The sequence below is a fragment of the Oncorhynchus clarkii genome, chromosome 16, assembly GCF_045791955.1.
Source record: "Oncorhynchus clarkii lewisi isolate Uvic-CL-2024 chromosome 16, UVic_Ocla_1.0, whole genome shotgun sequence".
Lineage (NCBI taxonomy): Eukaryota > Metazoa > Chordata > Actinopteri > Salmoniformes > Salmonidae > Oncorhynchus > Oncorhynchus clarkii.
Genome location: NC_092162.1, coordinates 68,924,349 through 68,952,224, shown reverse-complemented (window position 1 = coordinate 68,952,224; position 27,876 = coordinate 68,924,349). Strand labels below are relative to the sequence as shown.

The 27,876-nt window shown below is 47.0% G+C and overlaps 1 protein-coding gene across 2 annotated transcripts in view; it reads left to right on the top strand.

Annotated features, from left to right (window-relative positions):
• LOC139368978 (copine-5-like) overlaps positions 1-27,876 on the top strand; it is a 185,444-nt gene that overhangs the window by 68,535 nt on the left and 89,033 nt on the right. Inside the window, exons 6-7 of one of the 2 annotated variants that reach the window (XM_071108512.1) lie at positions 1,515-1,529; positions 1,715-1,791. In XM_071108512.1, coding sequence (XP_070964613.1) covers positions 1,515-1,529; positions 1,715-1,791 — 92 coding nt within the window. The remainder of the gene's footprint in view (positions 1-1,514; positions 1,530-1,714; positions 1,792-27,876) is intronic. The other variant, XM_071108513.1, reaches the window with a different exon arrangement.

The window sequence follows — 27,876 nt, the reverse complement described above, 5'->3', positions numbered from 1 at the left end:
GTGTTACTAACTGTCGTCTTACATAAAACCCAGTTCCCTCTCTCTCCCCCTCTCTATCCCCCTTTCTCCCCCCTTTTCTTCCTTTCTCCCCCTTTCCCCCCCTTTCTCCCCGTTTTCTCCCCCTTTTTCCCCCTTTTCTCCCCCTTTCTCCCCTTTTCTCCCCGTTCTCCCCCCCTTTCTCCCCCCCTTCCTCCCTGTTCTATCCCCTTCCCCCCCTTCCTCCCCGTTCTATCCCCCTTTCTCCCCCTTTTCTTCCTTTCTCCCCGTTCTATCCCCCTTTCTCCCCCCTTTTCTTCCTTTCTCCCCGTTCTCCCCCCTTTCTCCCCCCCTTCCTCCCCGTTCTATCCCCCTTTCTCCCCCTTTTCTTCCTTTCTCCCCGTTCTATCCCCCTTTCTCCCCCCTTTTCTTCCTTTCTCCCCGTTCTCCCCCCCTTTCTCCCCCTTTCTCCCCGTTCTATCCCCCTTTCTCCCCCTTTTCTTCCTTTCTCCCCGTTCTATCCCCCTTTCTCCCCCCTTTTCTTCCTTTCTCCCCGTTCTCCCCCCTTTCTCCCCCCTTCCTCCCCGTTCTATCCCCCTTTCTCCCCCTTTTCTTCCTTTCTCCCCGTTCTATCCCCCTTTCTCCCCCTTTTCTTCCTTTCTCCCCGTTCTCCCCCCTTTCTCCCCCCTTTCTCCCCGTTCTATCCCCTGTTCTATCCCCTTTCTCCCTGTTCTATCGCCCTTTCTCCCCCCTTTCTCCCCCTTCCTCCCCTGTTCTATCCCCTTCCTCCCCTGTTCTATCCACTTCCTCCCCTGTTCTATCCCCTTTCTCCCCGTTCTCCCCCCTTTCTCCCCCCCTTCCTCCCCGTTCTATCCCCCTTTCTCCCCCTTTTCTTCCTTTCTCCCCGTTCTATCCCCCTTTCTCCCCCCTTTTCTTCCTTTCTCCCCGTTCTCCCCCCTTTCTCCCCCTTTCTCCCCGTTCTATCCCCTGTTCTATCCCCTTTCTCCCTGTTCTATCCCCCTTTCTCCCCCTTTCTCCCCCTTCCTCCCCTGTTCTATCCCCTTCCTCCCCTGTTCTATCCCCTTTCTCCCTGTCCTATCCCCCTTTCTCCCCCCTTTCTCCCCCTTCCTCCCCTGTTCTATCCCCTTCCTCCCCTGTTCTATCCCCTTCCTCCCCTGTTCTATCCCCTTCCTCCCTGTTCTATCCCCCTTTCTCCCCCCTTTCTCCCTGTTCTATCCCCCTTTCTCCCCCCTTTCTCCCTGTTCTATCCCCTTTCTCCCTGTTCTATCCCCCGTTCTATCCCCCTTCCTCCCCGTACCCCCCCCCCCTTTTCTTCTCTTCTTTCCCGCTCTGTGTTTTCTCTTGTTTGATGACGGTCTTGTATGGTATTTGAGTCTTGTGCCTTCTCTTACATGATATGCTCTGTGGTTGTTATTGTTGTGGTTGTTGTTGTTATTGTCTATGCTGCCGCCTGGTGTACCCCTCCTCCTCCTCTTCCTCCTCCTCCTCTTCCTCTTCCTTCTCCTCCTCCCTGGAAGCCCTCCGACATTGACGTACGTGTTTGACTCCTCCAACCAAACTTTATCTCTCTTCAATGTTTTATAACCCACTGCTTATAACACGCTGCTTAGCTCCTCATCAGCTGTCCTTGTTTTCCCCCTGTCTCCCCATGAACAACGAACTCTCCACTCCTCCCTCCGTCCCTCCATCCCTCCCTCCCTCCTCTCCCCCCCATCAGGACTTCTTGGGGCAGGTGTTCTGTACCTTGGGAGAGATTGTAGGATCACCCGCCAGTCGACTGGAGAAACCTCTGGGGTGAGTAGAGACGGGCGGAAGTGATTGATGGGTTGAAGCTGTGTGACCCTGGGGTGAGTAGTGGTGGTCTTAAACTGAGACTCTATGATGTCACCATGAGCAGCATGATGATGTCACCATGAGCAGCATGATGATGTTACCAAGAGCAGCGGGATGATGTCACAATGAGCAGCAGGATGATGTTACCATGAGCAGCGGGATGATGTCACCATGAGCAGCAGGATGATGTTACCATGAGCAGCGGGATGATGTCACCATGAGCAGCAGGACGATGTTACCATGAACAGCAGGATGATGTTACCAAGAGCAGCGGGATGATGTCACAATGAGCAGCAGGATGATGTTACCATGAGCAGCGGGATGATGTCACCATGAGCAGCAGGAGGATGTTACCATGAGCAGCAGGATGATGTCACCATTATAGAACAAAGTTTGTTTGATCTGAACAGTTTAGTTTTAGAAGTTTTAGAACTCTCGTGTGATGCAGCGGTATCACAACTGGCAGTGATTGGGAGTCCCATGGGGGGGGGGCGCACAATTGGCCCAGCCTCGTCCGGGTTTAGCCAGTGTAGCCCGTCATTATAAATATGAATTTGTTCTTAACTAACTTGCCTAGTTAAATAAAGGTTAAATTAATTTAAAAAAATGTTTCTGCAGCTTGCTAGCCTATCTTGCGGATGTTTCTCTGACAAGTCACACGGTGTGGCCTGTTTCTGGTACACATATTCCGTGATATATCTTTGCTAAAACACCTTGCTACAACAAGTGGCAACTTTGTATCAAAATTTCATCACTTCGTTGTAAAGCGGCGCCATTGCCGTAGAAACGGTCTTGACTGCACATCTCTCCCCTGTTTGATCTGCGACCTGATCTTCAGTCAGCTGTTTTTACAACTCAACATTCTTAAACTGTCTGGTTTTGTATCTGAACTGGGCTTTAGAATGAAGCGTCATGTACAGCGAGCTCTAAAAGTATTGGTGACATATTGTTTTGGACAATGATGAGGGGGTTAAAGTGGAGCCTGTCAGCTGTAATTTAAGGGTATTTTCGTCCATATAGGTTGAACCGTTTAGGAATTACAGCACGTTTTGTACATAGACCCCCCCCCCCCCCCATTTTAGATGCACCAAACTCATACCTCCAAGACATGCTAACCTCTCACCATTACAATAACAGGGAGGTTAGCATTTTGGAGCAGGGTATGATATTTATGCCTCTGTAACTTTCTCACAATTCGTTCAGGATTATCCGTAATCATGGTAGCATCCACATTAATGTAGAAGTGTTCAGAAACATATTCTGTTCTTATTTATAATAAAAGTGGCTCCAAAATGACACAATACATTATTTACCATTTAATATCTATTGGGCTCAAAATAATCTGAAACACAACCAAAACAAACAGCAAATGCATCCAACAAGTTTGTTGAGTCACAAGCTTGATGTAATCATTGGATGCTATGAATACGGGACCAAATACTTACATTTGTACTACTTTAATACACAATCATTTTGGTCCCCTAATATGAATGAAAATACCCACAATTTTAAGCTGACAGTCTGCACTAACCTCATAATCATTGTATAATTTCAAATCCGAAGTGCTGGAGTACAGAGACAAAACAACTAAACATTTGTCACTGACACACTACTGTTAGAGCTCACTGCATATTAAGAGCTCACTGCATATTAAGAGCTCACTGCATATTAAGAGTTCATTCTAACATCGTTGCACTGCTTCACCATCCCAATGGCTGTTAGACAAAGTAGTTCCCTAACAAATAATTCCCTAATCACTTGGGCCAATCAACAGATGGCACACGAGTCAAACGACCTCGCTCCGCCTCGAGAGTTGAACTATGTTCAGCCATGTAGCCAAATTGTACACTTGTACCAGTTGCCATGTGGCTTGACTTTATCCGTGGCGCCCACTATATCATAAAAGCACCATTGACTCTGGAGTCATCAAACAGGCCTCTTTATATTTCTGTGTGCATTGGAACGTAAGCCAGCGCTTCTCATTGGCTTCCATGTGTTCTAGGGCTGTGTGTAACAAATAGCACTCTGTTCCCAACATAGTACACTACTTTTGACCAGAGCCCTATGGGAGCCCTTACGGGCAATGGTAAAGTGTGCACTATAAACGGAACATGATGCCATTTGGAACAAAGCCCTAGGCTGTGGGATGACGATAAATATGTCTGTCATCCATAGCCATCTGTGGAGTACTTTAACTGTTCAGATAACATTGGGGTGAGATGATGGCACTGGTAATTGAACAGGACTCGGGGCTTCCTCTAACACTGTTACTGTCATTAAGGGAGCAATATGTAGAGTCTCCCTCGTATAGACTCACTCTGTCATGTAGAGTCTCTCTCGTATAGACTCACTCTGTCATGTAGAGTCTCTCTCGTATAGACTCACTCTGTCATGTAGAGTCTCCCTCGTATAGACTCACTCTGTCAGGTAGAATCGCCCTCGTATAGACTTACTCTGTCATGTAGAGTCTCCCTCGTATAGACTCACTCTGTCATATAGAGTCTCCCTCGTATAGACTTACTCTGTCAGGTAGAGTCTCCCTCGTATAGACTCACTCTGTCATGTAGAGTCTCTCTCGTATAGACTCACTCTGTCATGTAGAGTCTCAAACTTATAGACTCACTCTGATGTAGAGTCTCCTTACAGACTCACTGTCATGTAGAATCTCCCTCATAAACTCACTCTGTCATGTAGAGTCTCCCTCATATAGACTCACTCTGTCATGTAGAGTCTCTCTCGTATAAACTCGCTCTGTCATGTAGTCTCCCTCGTATAGATTCACTATGTCATGTAGTCTCCCTCGTATAGATTCACTATGTCATGTAGTCTCCCTCGAATAGACTCAATCTCTCATATAGAGTCTCCCTCAAATAGACTCACTCTGTCATGGAGAGTCTCCCTCAAATAGACTCACTCTGTCATGGAGAGTCTCCCTCATATAGACTCACTCTGTCAGGGAGAGTCTCCGTCTTATAGACTCACTCTGTCATGTGGAGTCTCCCTCGTGTAGAATCACTTGGTCATGTAGAGTCTCCCTCATGTAGACTCACTCTGTCATGTGGAGTCTCCCTCGTGTAGAATCACTTGGCCATGTAGAGTCTCCCTCATGTAGACTCACTCTGTCATCTAGAGTCTCCCTCATAAAGACTCGCTCTGTCATGTAGAGTCTCCCTCATATAGACTCACTCTGTCATGTAGAGTCTCCCTCATATAGACTCACTCTGTCATGCAGAGTGGCATGATGCTGACATGAGAGACAGAGAGAGACACCCTCTTGTCTTAGACACCATTCACACACACACACACACACACACACACACACACACACACACACACACACACACACACACACACACACACACACACACACACACACACACACACACACACACGGCATAAACTTAGTGGTTGGAAGACACCCTATCTTAGACACACCACCAGCACCGTGAACACCTCCCTTAGCACTGCAAGCAATCTATACAGAAACGGACACAAATGTTTGACAGTGTGTGTGTGTGTGTGTGTGTGTGTGTGTGGCTGGACAGTATAATAGTGGATTAACGTGTGTTGCCCTTCTGTTGAGAATAAGAGGAACAAGACATTTTGTTAACATGCTGTAAACTATGCTGTGAACTTTGCTTCATGACTCACCTTAGAGACAGTGGGGACACAGAGAATGCAGAGAGAAAGAGAGGGAGGGAGAGAGGGGTTGGCAGAGGGCCCAAAACAGATGGGAGGAACACTCTGAAGTTTCACTGATTTCTGTGAATCTGAAACTAGGTGGACAGGAGACATAGTAGTGGTGGGATGCCAAACACAGCTAATAAGATTTAGTTTAGTTTATTAATTCAACCATTTATAAAAACAAGCACACATAAAACTTGAAAAGGTCATACATGAACAATAATAACATTATCGAGGATAACACACAATAAAGTCTGGGACTTATTTCCATTGTGGTCCTCTTGAGATCCAAGATGGCGTAGCAGTAGGACGTGTTGTCGTGTCGTGTCCCTTGTATATATCGTTTGTTTTCGTTTTTTTTCTTCGCATATCTTTAAAACATTTTGCTGAACCTCAACTTCTTCTAAATACTCTCCTGCAACCCGCCTCACCCAACGTAGCTATTTTTCCTAAAGTATTTATATTTACTTCGGATCTGGAACCCCTCAACTGAAGCTAGCCAACTAGCTACCAGCTTCAGCAAAACATTGCTAGCGGTCTTCAGCTAACCGGTCATCAGCTAACCTTTAGCTCGGAAAGCTCTCGCCAGTTCGAACAACGCGACTCTAACCAGAGCATAACGGACTTATTTATTTTTTTATTTTTATTTCTCATCCCCGGATTCCCACCGCAAACGGAACATTTTGAGCTCCTGGGCTACAATATCCGGACCCACGACCGGTCCATCGATGTCACCGCATGAAGAGGAATAAACAGACTCCCCCCATCGCGACGTCCCCAAAGGCTAACTCTCTAGCCCTTGCTATCTTCTTGCTTGCAAATTCGGCCTGCTAACTGCTAGCTTGTTTAGCCCGGTCCGCTAACTGCTACCGTGTTTAGCACCGTCTACTAACTGTTAGCTTGCTAGCACAGGCCTGCTAACCGTCTGAATCGCCGCGTCCCAAACACTCACTGAACCCATATTTACTTTCTATCCCTTTTCGATTTTTAATTTGTTTATACCTTCCGGTAACCTGCCTCACCCAATGTGATACGGAACCGCTATTATCTTTACATTTTTAGAACACACTCAATAACCTCCAGAAGCTAACCAGCTAACTGGCTACAAGCTATTTAGTCGTTGTTAGTTTTCTAACCTGGATAACACTCGCCAGTCCAGCTTCCCTGCCCCATCCACCGCTGCCCCCTGGACACTGATCACTTGGCTACATAGCTGATGCATGCTGGACTGTCCATTAATCACGGTAATCCATTCTGCTTGTTTATGTTTTATCTGTCGGCCCCAGCCGCACTTAGGCTCTGTGTGTAGTTAATCCGACCCTCTCTGCCTAATCAATCGCCATTCTACCTGCTGTTGTTGTGCTAGCTGATTAGCTGTTGTTGTCTCACCTACTGTTTTAGCTAGCTCTCCCAATTCAACACCTGTGATTACTGTATGCCTCGCTGTATGTCTCTCTCAAATGTCAATATGCCTTGTATACTGTTGTGCAGGTTAGTTATCATTGTTTTAGTTTACAATGGAGCCCCTAGTTCCACTCTTTATACCCCTGATACCTCCTTTGTCCCACCCCCCACACATGCGGTGACCTCACCCATTACAACCAGCATGTCCAGAGATACAACCTCTCTCATCATCAACCCAGTGCCTGGGCTTACCTCCGCTGTACCCGCACCCCACCATACCCCTGTTTGCGCATTATGCCCTGAATATTTTCTACCATGCCCAGAAACCTGCTCCTCTTATTCTCTGTCCCCAACGCCCTAGGCGACCAGTTTTGATAGCCTTCAGCCGCACCCTCATACTACTCCTTCTCTGTTCCGCGGGTGATGTGGAGGTAAACCCAGGCCCTGCATGTCCCCAGGCACCCTCATTTGTTGACTTCTGTGATCGAAAAAGCCTTGGTTTCATGCATGTCAACATCAGAAGCCTTCTCCCTAAGTTTGTCTTACTCACTGCTCTAGCACACTCTGCTAACCCTGATGTCCTTGCCGTGTCTGAATCCTGGCTCAGGAAGGCCACCAAAAATTCTGAGATTTCCATACCCAACTATAACATCTTCCGTCAAGATAGAACTGCCAAAGGGGGAGGAGTTGCAGTCTACTGCAGAGATAGCCTGCAAAGTAATGTCATACTTTCCAGGTCCATACCCAAACAGTTCGAACTACTAATTTTGAAAATTACTCTCTCCAGAAATAAGTCTCTCACTGTTGCCGCCTGCTACCGACCCCCCTCAGCTCCCAGCTGTGCCCTGGACACCATTTGTGAATTGATCGCCCCCCATCTAGCTTCAGAGTTTGTTCTGTTAGGTGACCTAAACTGGGATATGCTTAACACCCCGGCAGTCCTACAATCTAAGCTAGATGCCCTCAATCTCACTCAAATCATCAAGGAACCCACCAGGTACAACCCTAACTCTGTAAACAAGGGCACCCTCATAGACGTCATCCTGACCAACTGGCCCTCCAAATACACCTCCGCTGTCTTCAACCAGGATCTCAGCGATCACTGCCTCATTGCCTGTATCCGCTACGGAGCCGCAGTCAAACGACCACCCCTCATCACTGTCAAACGCTCCCTAAAACACTTCTGTGAGCAGGCCTTTCTAATCGACCTGGCCCGGGTATCCTGGAAGGACATTGACCTCATCCCGTCAGTTGAGGATGCCTGGTCTTTCTTTAAAAGTAACTTCCTCACCATTTTAGATAAGCATGCTCCGTTCAAAAAATGCAGAACTAAGAACAGATATAGCCCCTGGTTCACTCCAGACCTGACTGCCCTCGACCAGCACAAAAACATCCTGTGGCGGACTGCACTAACATCGAATAGTCCCCGCGATATGCAACTGTTTAGGGAAGTCAGGAACCAATACACACAGTCAGTCAGGAAAGCTAAAGCCAACTTCTTCAGGCAGAAGTTTGCATCCTGTGGCTCCAACTCCAAAAAGTTCTGGGACACTGTGAAGTCCATGGAGAACAAGAGCACCTCCTCCCAGCTGCCCACTGCACTGAGGCTAGGTAACACGGTCACCACCGATAAATCCATGATTATCGAAAACTTCAACAAGCATTTCTCAACGGCTGGCCATGCCTTCCGCCTGGCTACTCCAACCTCGGCCAACAGCTCCCCCCCCCCCCCGCAGCTACTCGCCCAAGCCTCTCCAGGTTCTCCTTTACCCAAATCCAGATAGCAGATGTTCTGAAAGAGCTGCAAAACCTGGACCCGTACAAATCAGCTGGGCTTGACAATCTGGACCCTCTATTCCTGAAACTATCCGCCGCCATTGTCGCAACCCCTATTACCAGCCTGTTCAACCTCTCTTTCATATCGTCTGAGATCCCCAAGGATTGGAAAGCTGCCGCAGTCATCCCCCTCTTCAAAGGGGGCGACACCCTGGACCCAAACTGTTACAGACCTATATCCATCCTGCCCTGCCTATCTAAGGTCTTCGAAAGCCAAGTCAACAAACAGGTCACTGACCATCTCGAATCCCACCGTACCTTCTCCGCTGTGCAATCTGGTTTCCGAGCCGGTCACGGGTGTACCTCAGCCACGCTCAAGGTACTAAATGATATCATAACCGCCATCGATAAAAGACAGTACTGTGCAGCCGTCTTCATAGACCTTGCCAAGGCTTTCGACTCTGTCAATCACCGTATTCTTATCGGCAGACTCAGTAGCCTCGGTTTTTCGGATGACTGCCTTGCCTGGTTCACCAATTACTTTGCAGACAGAGTTCAGTGTGTCAAATCGGAGGGCATGCTGTCCGGTCCTCTGGCAGTCTCTATGGGGGTGCCACAGGGTTCAATTCTCGGGCCGACTCTTTTCTCTGTATATATCAATGATGTTTCTCATGCTGCGGGCGATTCCCTGATCCACCTCTACGCAGACGACACCATTCTATATACTTCCGGCCCGTCCTTGGACACTGTGCTATCTAACCTCCAAACGAGCTTCAATGCCATACAGCACTCCTTCCGTGGCCTCCAACTGCTCTTAAACGCTAGTAAAACCAAATGCATGCTTTTCAACCGTTCGCTGCCTGCACCCGCACGCCTGACCAGCATCACCACCCTGGATGGTTCCGACCTTGAATATGTGGACATCTATAAGTACCTAGGTGTCTGGCTAGACTCTAAACTCTCCTTCCAGACCCATATCAAACATCTCCAATCGAAAATCAAATCAAGAGTCGGCTTTCTATTCCGCAACAAAGCCTCCTTCACTCACGCCGCCAAACTTACCCTAGTAAAACTGACTATCCTACCGATCCTCGACTTCGGCGATGTCATCTACAAAATTGCTTCCAACACTCTACTCAGCAAACTGGATGCAGTTTATCACAGTGCCATCCGTTTTGTCACTAAAGCACCTTATACCACCCACCACTGCGACTTGTATGCTCTAGTCGGCTGGCCCTCGCTACATATTCGTCGCCAGACCCACTGGCTCCAGGTCATCTACAAGTCCATGCTAGGTAAAGCTCCGCCTTATCTCAGTTCACTGGTTACGATGGCAACACCCATCCGTAGCACGCGCTCCAGCAGGTGTATCTCACTGATCATCCCTAAAGCCAACACCTCATTTGGCCGCCTTTCGTTCCAGTTCTCTGCTGCCTGTGACTGGAACGAATTGCAAAAATCGCTGAAGTTGGAGACTTTTATCTCCCTCACCAACTTCAAACATCTGCTATCTGAGCAGCTAACCGATCGCTGCAGCTGTACATAGTCTATTGGTAAATAGCCCACCCATTTTCACCTACCTCATCCCCATACTGTTTTTATTTATTTATTTTTCTGCTCTTTTGCACACCAATATCTCTACCTGTACATAACCATCTGATCATTTATCACTCCAGTGTTAATCTGCATAATTGTAATTATTTGCCTACCTTCTCATGCCTTTTGCACACAATGTATATATAGACTCCCCTTTTTTCTACTGTGTTATTGACTTGTTAATTGTTTACTCCATGTGTAACTCTGTGTTGTCTGTTCACACTGCTATGCCTTATCTTGGCCAGGTCGCAGTTGCAAATGAGAACTTGTTCTCAACTAGCCTACCTGGTTAAATAAAGGTGAAATAAAAAAAATAAAATAAAATAAAAAAAAGACAAAATGGCTAGACAAGATCGAACACAGTATGGCAGTGAAATAATAAAACCAAAACAGAGAAGAAGAACATCTATCTCATCAAAAACAGAGAAGAACATCTATCTCATCAAAAACAGAGAAGAAGAACATCTATCTCATCAAAAACAGAGAAGAAGAACATCTATCTCATCAAAAACAGAGAAGAACATCTATCTCATCAAAAACAGAGAAGAAGAACATCTATCTCATCAAAAACAGAGAAGAAGAACATCTATCTCATCAAAAACAGAGAAGAACATCTATCTCATCAAAAACAGAGAAGAAGAACATCTATCTCATCAAAAACAGAGAAGAAGAACATCTATCTCATCAAAAACAGAGAAGAAGAACATCTATCTCATCAAAAACAGAGAAGAACATCTATCTCATCAAAAACAGAGAAGAAGAACATCTATCTCATCAAAAACAGCGAAGAAATACATCTATCGCATCATTTCAGTTACATCATAGGGGTTATTCATATGATGACACAGAAGCTATCAAACATATTTTTACTTTATGTTTAAAGCTGCCCAGAGAGGACGTTGTTTTTATAGACAGAGGCAACTCATTCCATTCTGAGGCTCCAGTATACAAGAAAGTACCTTTCCCAGCATTACTCCTGAACCTGTATAAGCACACATCAGCAACACCTGATCTGGTGCTGTGATTGTGTGCCTCCCTAACACGAGGAAAGTAATTAGATATCTGGGCGCAGGACCATAACTACTCCTGTAAACCAAACCTAGTCTAATCTGGGACACCCTAGCCTCAACAGGCAGCCAGTTTAGACTCACCTGCAATACTACCCTGCTCAACTTATTCTGGGCTATCTGGAACTTCCCCTTCATAAGTTTAGATAAGCCCCCAAACCAGGAAGTAGTAGCATAGTAGCATATCAAGCAGCTTGGACATTCTAGCCAAAAACTTAGTCCTGGCATTAACCTTCCCTAGCACCATTTTGGCCATGCTCACACCTCCCAAGCTTCAATCACGTATGCATCCAAAGTAGCTAACAGAGGTTTTAGTAGTCAGCACCTCACCCCTTAACTCCACTCTGATTTCAGACAACCTGCACAATTTAGGTCTGGATCCAAAAATAATTGTTTCAGTTTTCCCTAAGTGCAGAGATAGCTTATTATCTCCAAGCCATTTGCTAATGCTAGTAAGCTCTGTGCTAAGTATGCTCTCCAATCTAGTTTTACTTTTGTGAGACACCAGAAGTGTAGTCATCCACATGAAGAAAAACCCAGCCTCCAGCCTACCCAGCCTAGAGGGATACTGCTTAACCCCAGTGCCTCCAGTTTGGAGATTAGGAGACAAGTGGTTAACTGTATCAAAGACCTTCTGTAGTTCAAGCAGTACCATTCCACACTGATTTCCCTCATCAATCTCTTTCCTGATGAAGTCAGTCAAGTAAAGTAGACATGAATCAGTGGAGTGTGTTTTTCTAAAACCTGACTGAAAATCATACATTAGACCTTGTTTGTTAACATATTCGTACATTTGTTCATGTACAATTCTCTACAGGATCTTTGATGTTACACAGAGGATAGATACAGGCCTATAATTCCCAGGGTCAGACTTTATACCCTTATTCAGAGGTATAACTTTAGCTTGTTTCATGTCCCTGGGAAAGGTGCCTTGTTCAAGAGAGAGACTAACGATATGCGTAATACAAGGGCCAATTTGCTCAGCAGAATCTATAAGAAACCTTGCAGGAATATTATCCAGGCCTGTGGCTTTGGAGCATTTAACCTCTGCCAGCGTACTGATTATTTTGGATGTTGCTGCCTTTGCAAAAGAAAAAGAGTTTGGCTGAACCCCTCACTCTACATAATACAACTTGACTACAACTAGACATAGTAGTGGTGGGATGCCAGACACAGCTAACAGGATGAGAGGAATGTAAACTCAGCAACAACAAAAAAGACCTCTCACTGTCAACTGCATTTATTTTTTAGCAAACTTATGTGTAAATATTTGTGTGAACATAACAAGATTCAATAACTGAGACATAAACTGAACAAGTTCCACAGACATGTGACTAACAGAAATTGAATAATGTGTCCCTGAACAAAGGGGGGGGGGGGGGTCAAAATCAAAAGTAATAGTCAGTATCTGGTGTGGCCACCAGCTGCATTAAGTACTACAGTGCATCTCCTCCTCATGGACTGCACCAGATTTGCCAGTTCTTGTTGTGAGATGTTACCCCACTCTTCCATCAAGGCACCTGCAAGTTCCCGGACATTTCTGGGGGGGAATGGCCTTAGCCCTCACCCTCTGATCCAGCAGGTCCCAGACGTGCTCAATGGGATTGAGATCCGGGCTCTTCGCTGGCCATGGCAGAACACTGACATTCCTGTCTTGCAGGAAATCACGCACAGAACGAGCAGTATGGCTGGTGGCATTGTCATGCTGGAGGGTCATGTCAGGATGATCCTGCAGGACGGGTACCACATGAGGGAGGAGGATGTCTTCCCTGTATCACACAGCGTTGAGATTGCCTGCAATGACAACAAGCTCAGTCTGATGATGCTGTGACACACTGCCCCCGACCATGACGGACCCTCCACCTCCAAATCGATCTCGCTCCACAATACAGGCCTCGGTGTAACGCTCATTCCCTCGACGATAAACGCGAATCCAACCTTCACCCCTGGTGAGACAAAACCGCGACTCGTCAGTAAAGAGCACTTTTTGCCAGTCCTGTCTGGTCCTGCGACGGTGGGTTTGTGCCCATAGGTGATGTTGTTGCCGGTGATGTCTGGTGAGGACCTGCCTTACAATAGGCCTACAAGCCCGCAGTCCAGCCTCTATCAGCCTATTGCGCACAGTCTGAGCACTGATGGAGGGATTGTGCATTCCTGGTGTAACTCGGGCAGTTGTTGTTGCCATCCTGTACCTGTCCCGCAGGTGTGATGTTCAGATGTACCGATCCTGTGCAGGTGTTGTTACACATGGTCTGCCACTGCGAGAACGATCAGCAGTCCATCCTGTCTCCCTGTAGCGCTTTCTTAGGCTTAGGCGTCTTACAGTACGGACATTGCAATTTATTGCCCTGGCCACATCTGCAGTCCTCATGCCTCCTTGCAGCATGCCTAAGGCACGTTCACACAGATGAGCAGGGACCCTCGGTATCTTTCTTTTGGTGTTTTTCAGAGTCAGTTGAAAGGCCTCTTCGGTATTTGGATTTTTACGAATTATCTTTGAAAGACAGGTCATTTTTTGCTGAGTTTAGATGTGTTTTGGTAGTTTGTGTGTGCATGCACTGTGTAACTGTTGGCTTCAGAGTTGGGGAGTAACGGATTACATGTAATGGATTACAAAAAATAAACTGGAGCTGTAATCTGTTATATTACCTATATTATCTAAAATATTGTTATCAGATTAAATAAATATATATATTTTTTGGGATGATTACTTCTAGAATTACTTTAAAATTAAATTCAGATACATATTCTCAAAGACATTAAAAACAGCATTGAAAAAAAGGTGCAAATGTAAGTTTGTTCCGCTTGAGCGAGTGTGACCATAATTCAGAGATCACTACGATGCGTTTGATGGGTTGTGGGAGAAGAGCAGGAGGAAAAGGCGTTTGTAGGCTGCAGTCCAAGCAGCTGTTTTCCAATGGAGCGACTGCTATCAGCATCCAAAGATTATCCAACTTGAATAAATCCTGGGATATAAGAAGGACAGCAGTGGTGTAGACTACAGGAGGACAGCAGTAGTGTAGCCTACAGGAGGACAGCAGTGGTGTAGCCTACAGGAGGACAGCAGTAGTGTAGCCTACAGGAGGACAGCAGTGGTGTGTTTACCCACAGGAGGACAGCAGTGGTGTAGACTACAGAAGGACAGCAGTGGTGTAAACTACAGAAGGACAGCAGTGGACTACAGAAGGACAGCAGTAGTGTAGCCTACAGGAGGACAGCAGTAGTGTAGCCTACAGAAGGACAGCAGTAGTGTAGCCTACAGGAGGACAGCAGTGGTGTAGACTACAGGAGGACAGCAGTGGTGTAGACTACAGGAGGACAGCAGTGGTGTAGTCTACAGGAGGACAGCAGTGGTGTAGTCTACAGGAGGACAGCAGTTGTGTAGTCTACAGGAGGACAGCAGTGGTGTAGACTACAGGAGGACAGCAGTGGTGTAGACTACAGAAGGACAGCAGTAGTGTAGCCTACAGGAGGACAGCAGTGGTGTAGTCTACAGGAGGACAGCAGTGGTGTAGTCTACAGGAGGACAGCAGTGGTGTAGTCTACAGGAGGACAGCAGTGGTGTAGTCTACAGGAGGACAGCAGTGGTGTAGTCTACAGGAGGACAGCAGTGGTGTAGACTACAGGAGGACAGAAGTGGTGTAGACTACAGGAGGACAGCAGTGGTGTAGTCTACAGGAGGACAGCAGTGGTGTAGACTACAGGAGGACAGCAGTAGTGTAGCATACAGGAGGATAGTATGAATCACACTGCTACTCCCTCATCTAGCTACTTGTACCTTACGTATTGTGGATGGTGTGAATGCGGATGGTGTGAATGTGGATGGCTGTTCACAAATGTATATGTGTATTATAATCCAATATTGGTTCAATTGAAGAAGTTTAAGCTGCCTTTCAATCATTGTTTTTCCAACTAGGGATGTATACATTAAGGAAACCGTTTAAAGTTTAAGAACCAAACGGAAGCAAACAGAGCAAAACGAGAGTTTCTATTTGACAAATTCAGTTAGGTCCCTCCCCGTTCCGTTCCATTTGCTTACGTTTAAGAAACGTTTAGCAACAGAATTGGCGTAATCAATATTCCCAAGTGCACAGCCAGCACAAAATGTGCATTTGCAACAGCTGCATTGTGTGGATCCCAGCCTATTTGGAAAAACTATTTCAGTTCCTCTATTCTAAACTACTCCATGGAATTCTGCTCCATACTGTCAAAAAAAAACAGTTTCATTTTAGACCACGAGTGGGGAACTGGCACAACACAGTATGGCATTATCACTAGGATATGAGTTAACAACAGGGCCTGGCCTATGTTAAAAGTTCATAAAAGTGTTTGTTAGGTGATAAGCCTGTGTTAAAAGATGATTAAACGATTAAAATTTTATTTTTTTAAAGCGTTTTTGTTGAATTGTGTTTGGAAAATAAAGATAGACATGGTTTTAAAAAGGTAGTGGTAATATTTAATTTGTACATTTGTAGGTGGCTCAACTTAACTTACCCTGTAGGTGGCTTAACTTACCCTGTAGGTGGCTTAACTTACCCTGTAGGTGGCTTAACTTACCCTGTAGGTGGCTTAATTTACCCTGTAGGTGGCTCAACTTACCCTGTAGGTGGCTTAACTTAACTTACCCTGTAGGTGGCTTAACTTACCCTGTAGGTGGCTTAACTTACCCTGTAGGTGGCTCAACTTAACTTACCCTGTAGGTGGCTTAACTTACCCTGTAGGTGGCTTAACTTACCCTGTAGGTGGCTTAATTTACCCTGTAGGTGGCTCAACTTAACTTACCCTGTAGGTGGCTCAACTTAACTTACCCTGTAGGGGGCTCAACTTAACTTACCCTGTAGGTGGCTCAACTTAACTTACCCTGTAGGTGGCTCAACTTACCCTGTAGGTGGCTTAACTTAACTTACCCTGTAGGTGGCTTAACTTACCCTGTAGGTGGCTTAACTTACCCTGTAGGTGGCTTAATTTACCCTGTAGGTGGCTCAACTTAACTTACCCTGTAGGTGGCTCAACTTAACTTACCCTGTAGGTGGCTCAACTTAACTTACCCTGTAGGGGGCTTAACTTACCCTGTAGGTGGCTTAACTTACCCTGTAGGTGGCTTAACTTACCCTGTAGGTGGCTTAATTTACCCTGTAGGTGGCTCAACTTAACTTACCCTGTAGGTGGCTCAACTTAACTTACCCTGTAGGTGGCTCAACTTAACTTACCCTGTAGGGGGCTCAACTTAACTTACCCTGTAGGTGGCTCAACTTAACTTACCCTGTAGGTGGCTCAACTTAACTTACCCTGTACGGGGCTCAACTTAACTTACCCTGTAGGTGGCTTAACTTACCCTGTAGGTGGCTCAACTTAACTTACCCTGTAGGTGGCTCAACTTAACTTACCCTGTAGGTGGCTTAACTTACCCTGTAGGTGGCTTAATTTACCCTGTAGGTGGCTCAACTTAACTTACCCTGTAGGTGGCTCAACTTAACTTACCCTGTAGGTGGCTCAACTTAACTTACCCTGTAGGGGGCTTAACTTACCCTGTAGGTGGCTTAACTTACCCTGTAGGTGGCTTAACTTACCCTGTAGGTGGCTTAATTTACCCTGTAGGTGGCTCAACTTAACTTACCCTGTAGGTGGCTCAACTTAACTTACCCTGTAGGTGGCTCAACTTAACTTACCCTGTAGGGGGCTCAACTTAACTTACCCTGTAGGTGGCTCAACTTAACTTACCCTGTAGGTGGCTCAACTTAATTTACCCTGTAGGTGGCTCAACTTAACTTACCCTGTACGGGGCTCAACTTAACTTACCCTGTAGGTGGCTTAACTTACCCTGTAGGTGGCTCAACTTAACTTACCCTGTAGGTGGCTCAACTTAACTTACCCTGTAGGTGGCTTAACTTACCCTGTAGGTGGCTTAATTTACCCTGTAGGTGGCTCAACTTAACTTACCCTGTAGGTGGCTTAACTTACCCTGTAGGTGGCTTAACTTACCCTGTAGGTGGCTTAATTTACCCTGTAGGTGGCTCAACTTAACTTACCCTGTAGGTGGCTCAACTTAACTTACCCTGTAGGTGGCTCAACTTAACTTACCCTGTAGGTGGCTTAACTTACCCTGTAGGTGGCTTAATTTACCCTGTAGGTGGCTCAACTTAACTTACCCTGTAGGTGGCTCAACTTAACTTACCCTGTACGGGGCTCAACTTAACTTACCCTGTAGGTGGCTCAACTTAACTTACCCTGTAGGGGGCTTAACTTACCTTACCCTGTAGGGGGCTTAACTTACCCTGTAGGTGGCTCAACTTAACTTACCCTGTAGGTGGCTTAACTTACCCTGTAGGTGGCTTAACTTACCCTGTAGGTGGCTTAACTTACCCTGTAGGTGGCTCAACTTAACTTACCCTGTAGGTGGCTTAACTTACCCTGTAGGTGGCTTAATTTACCCTGTAGGTGGCTCAACTTAACTTACCCTGTAGGTGGCTTAACTTACCCTGTACGGGGCTCAACTTACCTTACCCTGTAGGGGGCTCAACTTAACTTACCCTGTAGGTGGCTTAACTTAACTTACCCTGTACGGGGCTCAACTTAACTTACCCTGAAGGTGGCTCAACTTAACTTACCCTGTAGGTGGCTCAACTTAACTTACCCTGTAGGTGGCTCAACTTAACTTACCCTGTAGGTGGCTTAACTTACCCTGTAGGTGGCTTAACTTACCCTGTAGGTGGCTTAACTTACCCTGTAGGTGGCTTAATTTACCCTGTAGGTGGCTCAACTTACCCTGTAGGTGGCTTAACTTAACTTACCCTGTAGGTGGCTTAACTTACCCTGTAGGTGGCTCAACTTAACTTACCCTGTAGGTGGCTCAACTTAATTTACCCTGTAGGTGGCTCAACTTAACTTACCCTGTACGAGGCTCAACTTAACTTACCCTGTAGGTGGCTTAACTTACCCTGTAGGTGGCTCAACTTAACTTACCCTGTAGGTGGCTCAACTTAACTTACCCTGTAGGTGGCTTAACTTACCCTGTAGGTGGCTTAATTTACCCTGTAGGTGGCTCAACTTAACTTACCCTGTAGGTGGCTCAACTTAACTTACCCTGTAGGTGGCTTAACTTACCCTGTAGGTGGCTTAATTTACCCTGTAGGTGGCTCAACTTAACTTACCCTGTAGGTGGCTCAACTTAACTTACCCTGTAGGTGGCTCAACTTAACTTACCCTGTAGGTGGCTTAACTTACCCTGTAGGTGGCTTAATTTACCCTGTAGGTGGCTCAACTTAACTTACCCTGTAGGTGGCTCAACTTAACTTACCCTGTAGGTGGCTCAACTTTACTTACCCTGTACGGGGCTCAACTTAACTTACCCTGTAGGTGGCTCAACTTAACTTACCCTGTAGGGGGCTTAACTTACCTTACCCTGTAGGGGGCTTAACTTACCCTGTAGGTGGCTCAACTTAACTTACCCTGTAGGTGGCTTAACTTACCCTGTAGGTGGCTTAACTTACCCTGTAGGTGGCTTAACTTACCCTGTAGGTGGCTCAACTTAACTTACCCTGTAGGTGGCTTAACTTACCCTGTAGGTGGCTTAATTTACCCTGTAGGTGGCTCAACTTAACTTACCCTGTAGGTGGCTTAACTTACCCTGTACGGGGCTCAACCTACCTTACCCTGTAGGGGGCTCAACTTAACTTACCCTGTAGGTGGCTTAACTTAACTTACCCTGGACGGGGCTCAACTTAACTTACCCTGTAGGTGGCTCAACTTAACTTACCCTGTAGGTGGCTCAACTTAACTTACCCTGTAGGTGGCTTAACTTAACTTACCCTGTACGGGGCTCAACTTAACTTACCCTGTAGGTGGCTCAACTTAACTTACCCTGTAGGTGGCTCAACTTAACTTACCCTGTAGGTGGCTTAATTTACCCTGTAGGTGGCTCAACTTAACTTACCCTGTAGGTGGCTTAACTTAACTTACCCTGTACGGGGCTCAACTTAACTTACCCTGTAGGTGGCTCAACTTAACTTACCCTGTAGGTGGCTCAACTTAACTTACCCTGTAGGGGGCTCAACTTAACTTACCCTGTAGGTGGCTCAACTTAACTTACCCTGTAGGTGGCTTAACTTACCTTACCCTGTAGGGGGCTCAACTTAACTTACCCTGTAGGTGGCTTAACTTACCTTACCCTGTACGGGGCTCAACTTAACCCATTTCCCCATAGATTGTGCCAAGACAACACTTTTTTTGAGACAAGCTATATTTTCAAAACTGTACTGTTTACATAAATTCTGATTATTTCCAGTGTTACACAACGTCCTGATATATAAGTAGATATCTTTGTTGGAAATAATACTAAATTTCCCTTGACGGAGTGATGCTGAATTTTTTTTGCTCAACTTAACCCTCTATCCCCTAGTGTACTGTACTTTAGAAAAAATATGCTAGTTCTGCAGTTTACCTTTTTCCATGTGGTTCTGGAATAAACAGACATGGAAGAGGCTCGTCGTGTGGTTCTGGAATAAACCAGACTTGGAAGAGGCTCGTCGTGTGGTTCTGGAATAAACAGACTTGGAAGAGGCACGACGTTCAGAGAAAACTGGATCAGTGAGAGAGAGAGAGAACACAGTGTGTTTTTCTCATCTTGACTTCAGAGACTCGCGGTTAATTTTAATGTTGTTGGTTAATCTCCTCGGTCGGTTACGTAATACAAAACTGCATGGCTGTTCTTCACAGATGAGGAGGGAAAAAGTAGCTCTGCTGATTTCAATAATGAGTGGAAAACTGAAAATACTTTTAAGTAGATAGTTTGAGTTGAAGAGTGCAGACACACACACACGCGTAGGCACGCACACACCCACACACACGCAGCCACACACACACACACACACGCAGACATGCACACATGCCCCACACACGTAAACACGCACACACACACACACACACACACGTAGGCACGCACACACCCACAGCCACGCACACACACACACACACACACACACACACACACACACACACATAGACACGCAGACACGCACACATGCCACACACACGTAAGCACGCACGCACACACACACACACACACACACACACACACACACACAAACACACACCTAGGCACACACACACGCACATGCACACGCAACCACACACATACACGTACAGAATGCCTTGCACCCTGTTAATTTGAGGATGCTGCTGTCTTGTAATTTAACTGGAGTTGAAGCGTTTGAGCCAGCTAGCAGGTGATTAGCTTGCAGTGTCTTGGTACATCACACAATTAGACCACACCGCTGAGCCACTAAAGAACCATTGTGGATCCAAGGCTGAGCTTCCTAACGAACAAAGGTCCCTCACTAATAACAGTTTCTTGCTTAGGCTGGGAAAAGAACACTCTGATCTTGCTGATATTTCAATAACCTCTCTCTCTCTTTCCCACTGAGAGGGATTAGGTTATGTCCCATTACATGCAGTAAATATACTTTCTGTACACTATGTGCAAACTAAAGCTTTTTCTGCTGCCCTTCACAAGTTTGTATAAGTTTGTATTCATCTTTTTGTTAATAACTCTGGGAGGGACTCCCTCTCTCTGTCTCTCTCTGTCTCTCTCTATCACTCTCTCACTCTATCACACTATATCACTCTCTCTCTCTCTCTCTCTCTCTCTCTCTATCTGAAAATCTCCTGTGGGCTCAGCTCGCTATGAAAATAAATTGCTCTTTTAATGTATACAGTGGGTTTTTTAAAAGGAGTGCAGACAGACAATCATGCAGAGCAGCCATTTCCAATCCATAATACAGCCCTCAAGGGAAAGAAAATGCGAGGACAGTGGGACACTTAGACTTTGAGAGAGATAAGCGCACTGATTACATTTTTGTATTAAACATAAAAACAGTTTTCTTTTTTGCTGCTGGGGCCGTACACCTCACAAAGGACAGGTTCTCTGTGCTGCTGGGGTCGTACACCTCACAAAGGACAGGTTCTCTGTTCTGCTGGGGTCGTACACCTCAGAAAGGACAGGTTCACTGTTCTACTGGGGTCGTACACCTCACAAAGGACAGGTTCTCTGTTCTGCTGGGGTCGTACACCTCAGAAAGGACAGGTTCACTGTTCTACTGGGGTCGTACACCTCACAAAGGACAGGTTCTCTGTTCTGCTGGGGCCGTACACCTCACAAAGGACAGGTTCTCTGTTCTGCTGGGGCCGTACACCTCACAAAGGACAGGTTCTCTGTTCTACTGGGGTCGTACACCTCACACAGGACAGGTTCTCTGTTCTGCTGGGGTCGTACACCTCACAAAGGACAGATTCTCTGTTCTGCTGGGGTCGTACGCCTCACAAAGGACAGGTTCTCTGTTCTGCTGGGGTCGTACACCTCACAAAGGACAGGTTCTCTGTTCTACTGGGGTCGTACACCTCACAAAGGACAGGTTCTCTGTTCTGCTGGGGTCGTACACCTCACAAAGGACAGATTCTCTGTTCTGCTGGGGTCGTACGCCTCACAAAGGACAGGTTCTCTGTTCTGCTGGGGTCGTACACCTCACAAAGGACAGGTTCACTGTTCTGCTGGGGTCGTACACTTCACAAAGGACAGGTTCTCTGTTCTGCTGGGGTCGTACACCTCACAAAGGACAGGTTCTCTGTTCTGCTGGGGTCATACACCTCACAAAGGACAGGTTCTCTGTTCTGCTGGGGCCGTACACCTCACAAAGGACAGGTTCACTGTTCTACTGGGGTCGTACACCTCACAAAGGACAGGTTCTCTGTTCTGCTGGGGTCGTACACCTCACAAAGGACAGGTTCACTGTTCTACTGGGGTCGTACACCTCACAAAGGACAGGTTCTCTGTTCTGCTGGGGCCGTACACCTCACAAAGGACAGGTTCACTGTGCTGCTGGAGAGGTGTCACACGCACACACATACACTCACACAGCAATGCAGCCCAATAGATGCTTTATATGGCATATCAACCCACACCACAACATACAGTGCCTTCAGAAAGTATTCACACCCCTTCACTTGTTTCTACATTGTGTTGTGTTAGAGCCTGATTTTAATCTACACACAATATCCCATAATGACAGAGTGAAAACATGTTTTTTTTATACATTTTGTGCTAGTTTATTGAAAATGAAATAGAGAAATATCTAATTTATGTAATTATTCACACCCCTCAGTCAATACTTTGTAGAATAACCTTTGGCAGTAATTAAAGCTGGTTGTCTTTCTGGGTAATCGCCTAAGACCTTTCCACACCTGGATTGCGCAATATTTGTCCATTATTATTTTTAAAAATATATTTTAATTCTTTAAACTCTGTCAAACATGTTGTTGATCATTGCTAGACAACAATTGCCAAGTCTTGCAATACATTTTCAAATACATTTAAGTCAAACTGTAACTTGGTCACTCAGGAACATTCACTGTCTTCTTAGTATGCAACTCCAGTGTTGATTTGGCCTTGTGAATTAGTTTATTGTCCTGCTGAAAGGTGAATTAATCTCCCAGTGTCTGGTTGAAGCAGACTGAACCAGGTTTTCCTCTAGGATTTTACCTGTGCTTAGCTCAATTTTTATCCTGAAAATCTCCCCAGTTCTTAATGATTACAAGCATACCCATAACATGATGCAGCCATCACTATGCTTAAAAATATGGAGAGTGGTACTCAGTAATGTGTTGTATTTGATTTGCCCCAAAAATAACACTTTGTATTCAGGACAAAAAGTAAATTGTAAGTAAGTAAATTGCTTTGCCACATTTTTTACAGTATTACTTTAGTGACTTTTGCAAAGAGGATGCATGTTTTTAAATATTTGTATTCTGTACTTCCTTCTTTTCACAGGTTGGTTACGTTAGCGTACGTTAGAAACAACCGTCCCGCTATAGGGACACCAATCTCGTAGATCCTTAAGAGATTGAAATGGGTGTCCTGATTCTCAATGGTCACTAAAGATCCCATGGTATTTATTGTAAGAGTAGGTATATGTAAATCCCAGTATCCTGACTAAATTCCCAATCTGGCCCTCATACCATCATGGACACCTAATGTGTTTCCCAGGTGTTTTCTGTAAATGTCTTTTCAGTCAAATTACCTGGTAAAATAAGGGATTAAATAATAGCCTTTTTCCTTGTGGGGAATGGTAATATCTCCCAATTTATCCAAAATGTTCTTGTTTTACTATCCTTGAGATCTTCTGGTCCCCACAAGGACAGTTAAACAAACACATACACACTCCCTCGCTCAGTCTCCCACCCTCCCTATGTCACTCCCTCTCTACCACCCTCACTCCCTCTCTACCACCCATCCTACCACCCTCCATCTCTACCACCTAACCTACCACCCTCACTCCCTCTCTACCACCCACCCTACCACCCTCCATCTCTACCACCCACTCTACCACCCTCCATCTCTACCACCCAACCTACCACCCTCACTCCCTCTCTACCACCCACCCTACCACCCTCCATCTCTACCACCCAACCTACCACCCTCACTCCCTCTCTACCAGCCACCCTACCACCCACCATACCACCATACCACCCTCCCTCCCACCCTACCACCCTCCATCTCTTTTAACCTCTCTCCCGGCCACCCTCCCTCCCACCCTACCACCCTCCCTCTCTACCACCCCCCCCTACTCTCTACCACCCTACCTCCCTCCCTCTCTACCACCCTACCACTCTCCATCTCTTTTACCCTCCCTCTCTACCACCCTCCCTCCCTCTCTACCACCCTCCCTCTCTACCACCCTACCACTCTCCATCTCTTTTACCCTCTCTCCCTACCACCCTCCCTCTCTACCACCCTCCCTCCCTCTCTACCACCTTCCCTCTCTACCACCCCCCCTTACTCTCTACCACCCTACCTCCCTCCCTCTCTACCACCCTACCACCCTCCCTCTCTACCACCCTACCACTCTCCATCTCTTTTACCCTCTCTCCCTACCACCCTCCCTCTCTACCACCCTCCCTCCCTCTCTACCACCTTCCCTCTCTACCACCCCCCCTTACTCTCTACCACCCTACCTCCCTCCCTCTCTACCACCCTACCACTCTCCATCTCTTTTACCGTCTCTCTCTACTACCCTCCCTCCCACCCTACCACCCTCCCTCTTTACTCCCTCCCTCCCTCCCTCCCTCCCTCCCTCCCTCCCTCCCTCCCTCCCTCCCTCCCTCCCTCCCTCCCTCCCTCCCTCCCTCCCTCCATCCATACTCCCTCCCTCCCTCCCTCCCTCCCTCCCTCCCTCCCTCCCTCCCTCCCTCCCTCCCTCCCTCACCCTCTTCCATACCTCCTCCCTCCATCCATACCTCCTCCCTCCCTCCCTCCCTACCACCCTCACCCTCATCCATACCTCCTCCCTCCCTACCACCCTCCCCCTGTCACCCTCACTTCCTCCATCGATATCTTCCTTCCTCCCTCCTCCCCCTCCTCAGCCCCCCCCCCCCCTCCCCAGGCTCCCTCCTCCCCTTTCTCAGCCTCGCTCTTCCTCCCTTACTCCCTCAGCCTCCCTCTCTCTTTCTCACCCTCATGCCCTCCCTCCCTCTCTCCCTCCTATCTCCCTCAGCCTCCTTCCCTACCCCTCTTCCTCCCTCCCTCCCTCCCGCTCTCCCTCCTTCCTCCCTCAGCCTCCTTCCCTACCCCTCTTCCTCCCTCCCTCCCTCTCTCCTTCCTCCCTCAGCCTCCTTCCCTACCCCTCTTCCTCCCTCCCTCCCTCCCCCTCTCTCTCTCTTTCCCCCACCCCTTCCCTTCCTCAAGTTCTCTTGGTAGTTGAGGATATGAGAAAACATGAGTCCTGCTGTGGATGAGATGATGAAAATGGTGCCTCTCTCTCTAGAGTACTGTTACTGTGTCTAAACAGCAATAAAGCCCTGAGTTACAGTACAATACAAATGGCATACCTGTCTGTAAGAGTATTGCCCTCTGATGGAGTGGGATGTACAGTTGAAGTCGGAAGTTTACATACACTTAGGTTGGAGTCATTAAAACTCGTTTTTCAACCACTCCACAAATTTTTTGTTAACTTGTTATGGCTGCAATCCCAATACCGGGATCGATATGACAACTACCAGTGAAAATAGAGGGCGCCAAATTCAAACCACTGAAATCACATAATTACAATTCCTAAAACAGGCTTTTCAGCGAAAGCACTACAATCGATTATGTTAGGTCTCCACCAAACCACAATAAGCACAGCCATTTTCCAGCGAAATATAGCATTCACAAAAAGCAGAAATAAAGATAAAATGAATCACTAACCTTGAATTATCTTCATCAGATGACACTCATAGGACTTCATGTTACACAATACATGCATGTTTTCTTTGATAAAGTTCATATTTATATAAAAAAAATTGAGTTTAAATTGTCTTATTAGATTCACTAGTTCCAAAAACATGCAGTGATTTTGCATAGCCACATCGTTTCAACAGAAATACTCATCATAAATGTAGATGATAATACAAGTTATATACATGGAATTATAGATATACCTCTCCTTAATGCAACCGCTGTGTCAGATTGTAAAAAAAGTTTACGGAAAAAGCAACACATGCAATAATCTGAGACTGCGCTCAGAACAGAAGCCAAATTAGCCGCCATGTTGGAGTCAACAGAAACGAGAAAATAAATAATAAATGTTTCCTTACCTTTGATGAACTTCATCAGAATGCAGTCCTAGGAATCCCAGTTCCACAATAAATGCTTGATTTGTTCGAAAATGTCCGTTATTTATGTCCAATTAGCTACTTTGGTTAGCGCGTTTGGTAAGCAATTCCAAAGTCACAAAGCGCTTCCACTATAACGTGACGAAATGTCCAAAAGTTCCGTAACAATCAGTAGAAACATGTCAAACTTTGTACTGAATCAATCTTTAGAATGTTGTTTACATATATCTTGAATAACGTTCCAACCGGAGAATTAGAATGACTTCAGATGACCAGTGAAACGCAAGTCCTTCCCCTGTGAACGCGCATAGTGAAATCATGGTCAACTCATTGCAGTGGTGACTATTTCCTGTCTCCTTCAACCCCCCCTTCACATTAGAGTCATCAGACAAAGTTCTATTGACTGTTGACATCTAGTGGAAGGCGTAGGAAGTGAAAACTCATCCATATCTCGCTGTAATTTCAATGAGAGCTTGGTTGAAAATCTGCCACTCCCAGAAATTTCTCAGATTTTTGCCTGCTATATGAGTGTTTTCTATCCGCGTCTACACCTGCATCAAAATATATCAGCCAACATTGTAGACCTCCACAAGTCTGGCTCATCATTGGGAGCAATTTGCCTGAAGGTACCACGCGCATCTGTACAAACAACAGTACGCAAGTATAAACACCATGGGACCACGCAGCCGCCATACCGCTCAGGAAGAAGACGCGTTCTGTCTCCTAGAGATGAACGTACTTTGGTGCGAAAATCAATCCCAGAACTACAGCAAAGGACCTTGTGAAGATGCTGTAGAAAACAGGTACAAAAGTATCTATATCCACAGTGAAATGAGTCCTATATCGACATAACCTGAAAGGCCGCTCAGCAAGGAAGAAGCCATTGCTCCAAAACCGCCATAAAAAGCCAGAGAGCAGGGAGGGAGAGACAGGGAGGAACCAGGGAGGGAGAGACGGGGAAGAGCCAGGGAGGGAGAGACAGGGAGGGAGAGCCAGGGAGGAACCAGGGAGGGAGAGACAGGGAGGAGCCAGGGAGGGAGAGACAGGGAGGAACCAGGGAGGGAGAGACAGGGAGGAGCCAGGGAGGGAGAGACAGGGAGGAGCCAGGGAGGAGCCAGGGAGGGAGAGACAGGGAGGAGCCAGGAAGGGAGAGACAGGGAGGAGCCAGGGAGGGAGAGACAGGGAGGGAGAGACGGGGAGGAGCCAGGGAGGGAGAGACAGGGAGGAGCCAGGGAGGGAGAGACAGGGAGGAGCCAGGGAGGGAGAGACAGGGGGGAGTCAGGGAGGGAGAGACAGGGAGGAGCCAGGGAGGGAGAGACAGGGAGGAGCCAGGGAGGGAGAGACAGGGAGGAACCAGGGAGGGAGAGACAGGGAGGAGCCAGGGAGGGAGAGACAGGGAGGGAGAGACGGGGAGGAGCCAGGGAGGGAGAGACAGGGAGGAGCCAGGGAGGGAGAGACAGGGAGGAGCCAGGGAGGGAGAGACAGGGAGGGAGAGACGGGGAGGAGCCAGGGAGGGAGAGACAGGGAGGAGCCAGGGAGGGAGAGACAGGGAGGAGCCAGGGAGGGAGAGACAGGGGGGAGTCAGGGAGGGAGAGACAGGGAGGAGCCAGGGAGGGAGAGACAGGGAGGAACCAGGGAGGGAGAGACAGGGAGGGAGAGACAGGGGGGAGTCAGGGAGGGAGAGACAGGGGGGAGTCAGGGAGGGAGAGACAGGGGGGAGTCAGGGAGGGAGAGACAGGGGGAGTCAGGGAGGGAGAGACAGGGGGGAGTCAGGGAGGGAGAGACAGGGAGGAGCCAGGGAGGGAGAGACAGGGAGGAACCAGGGAGGGAGAGACAGGGGGAGTCAGGGAGGGAGAGACAGGGGGAGTCAGGGAGG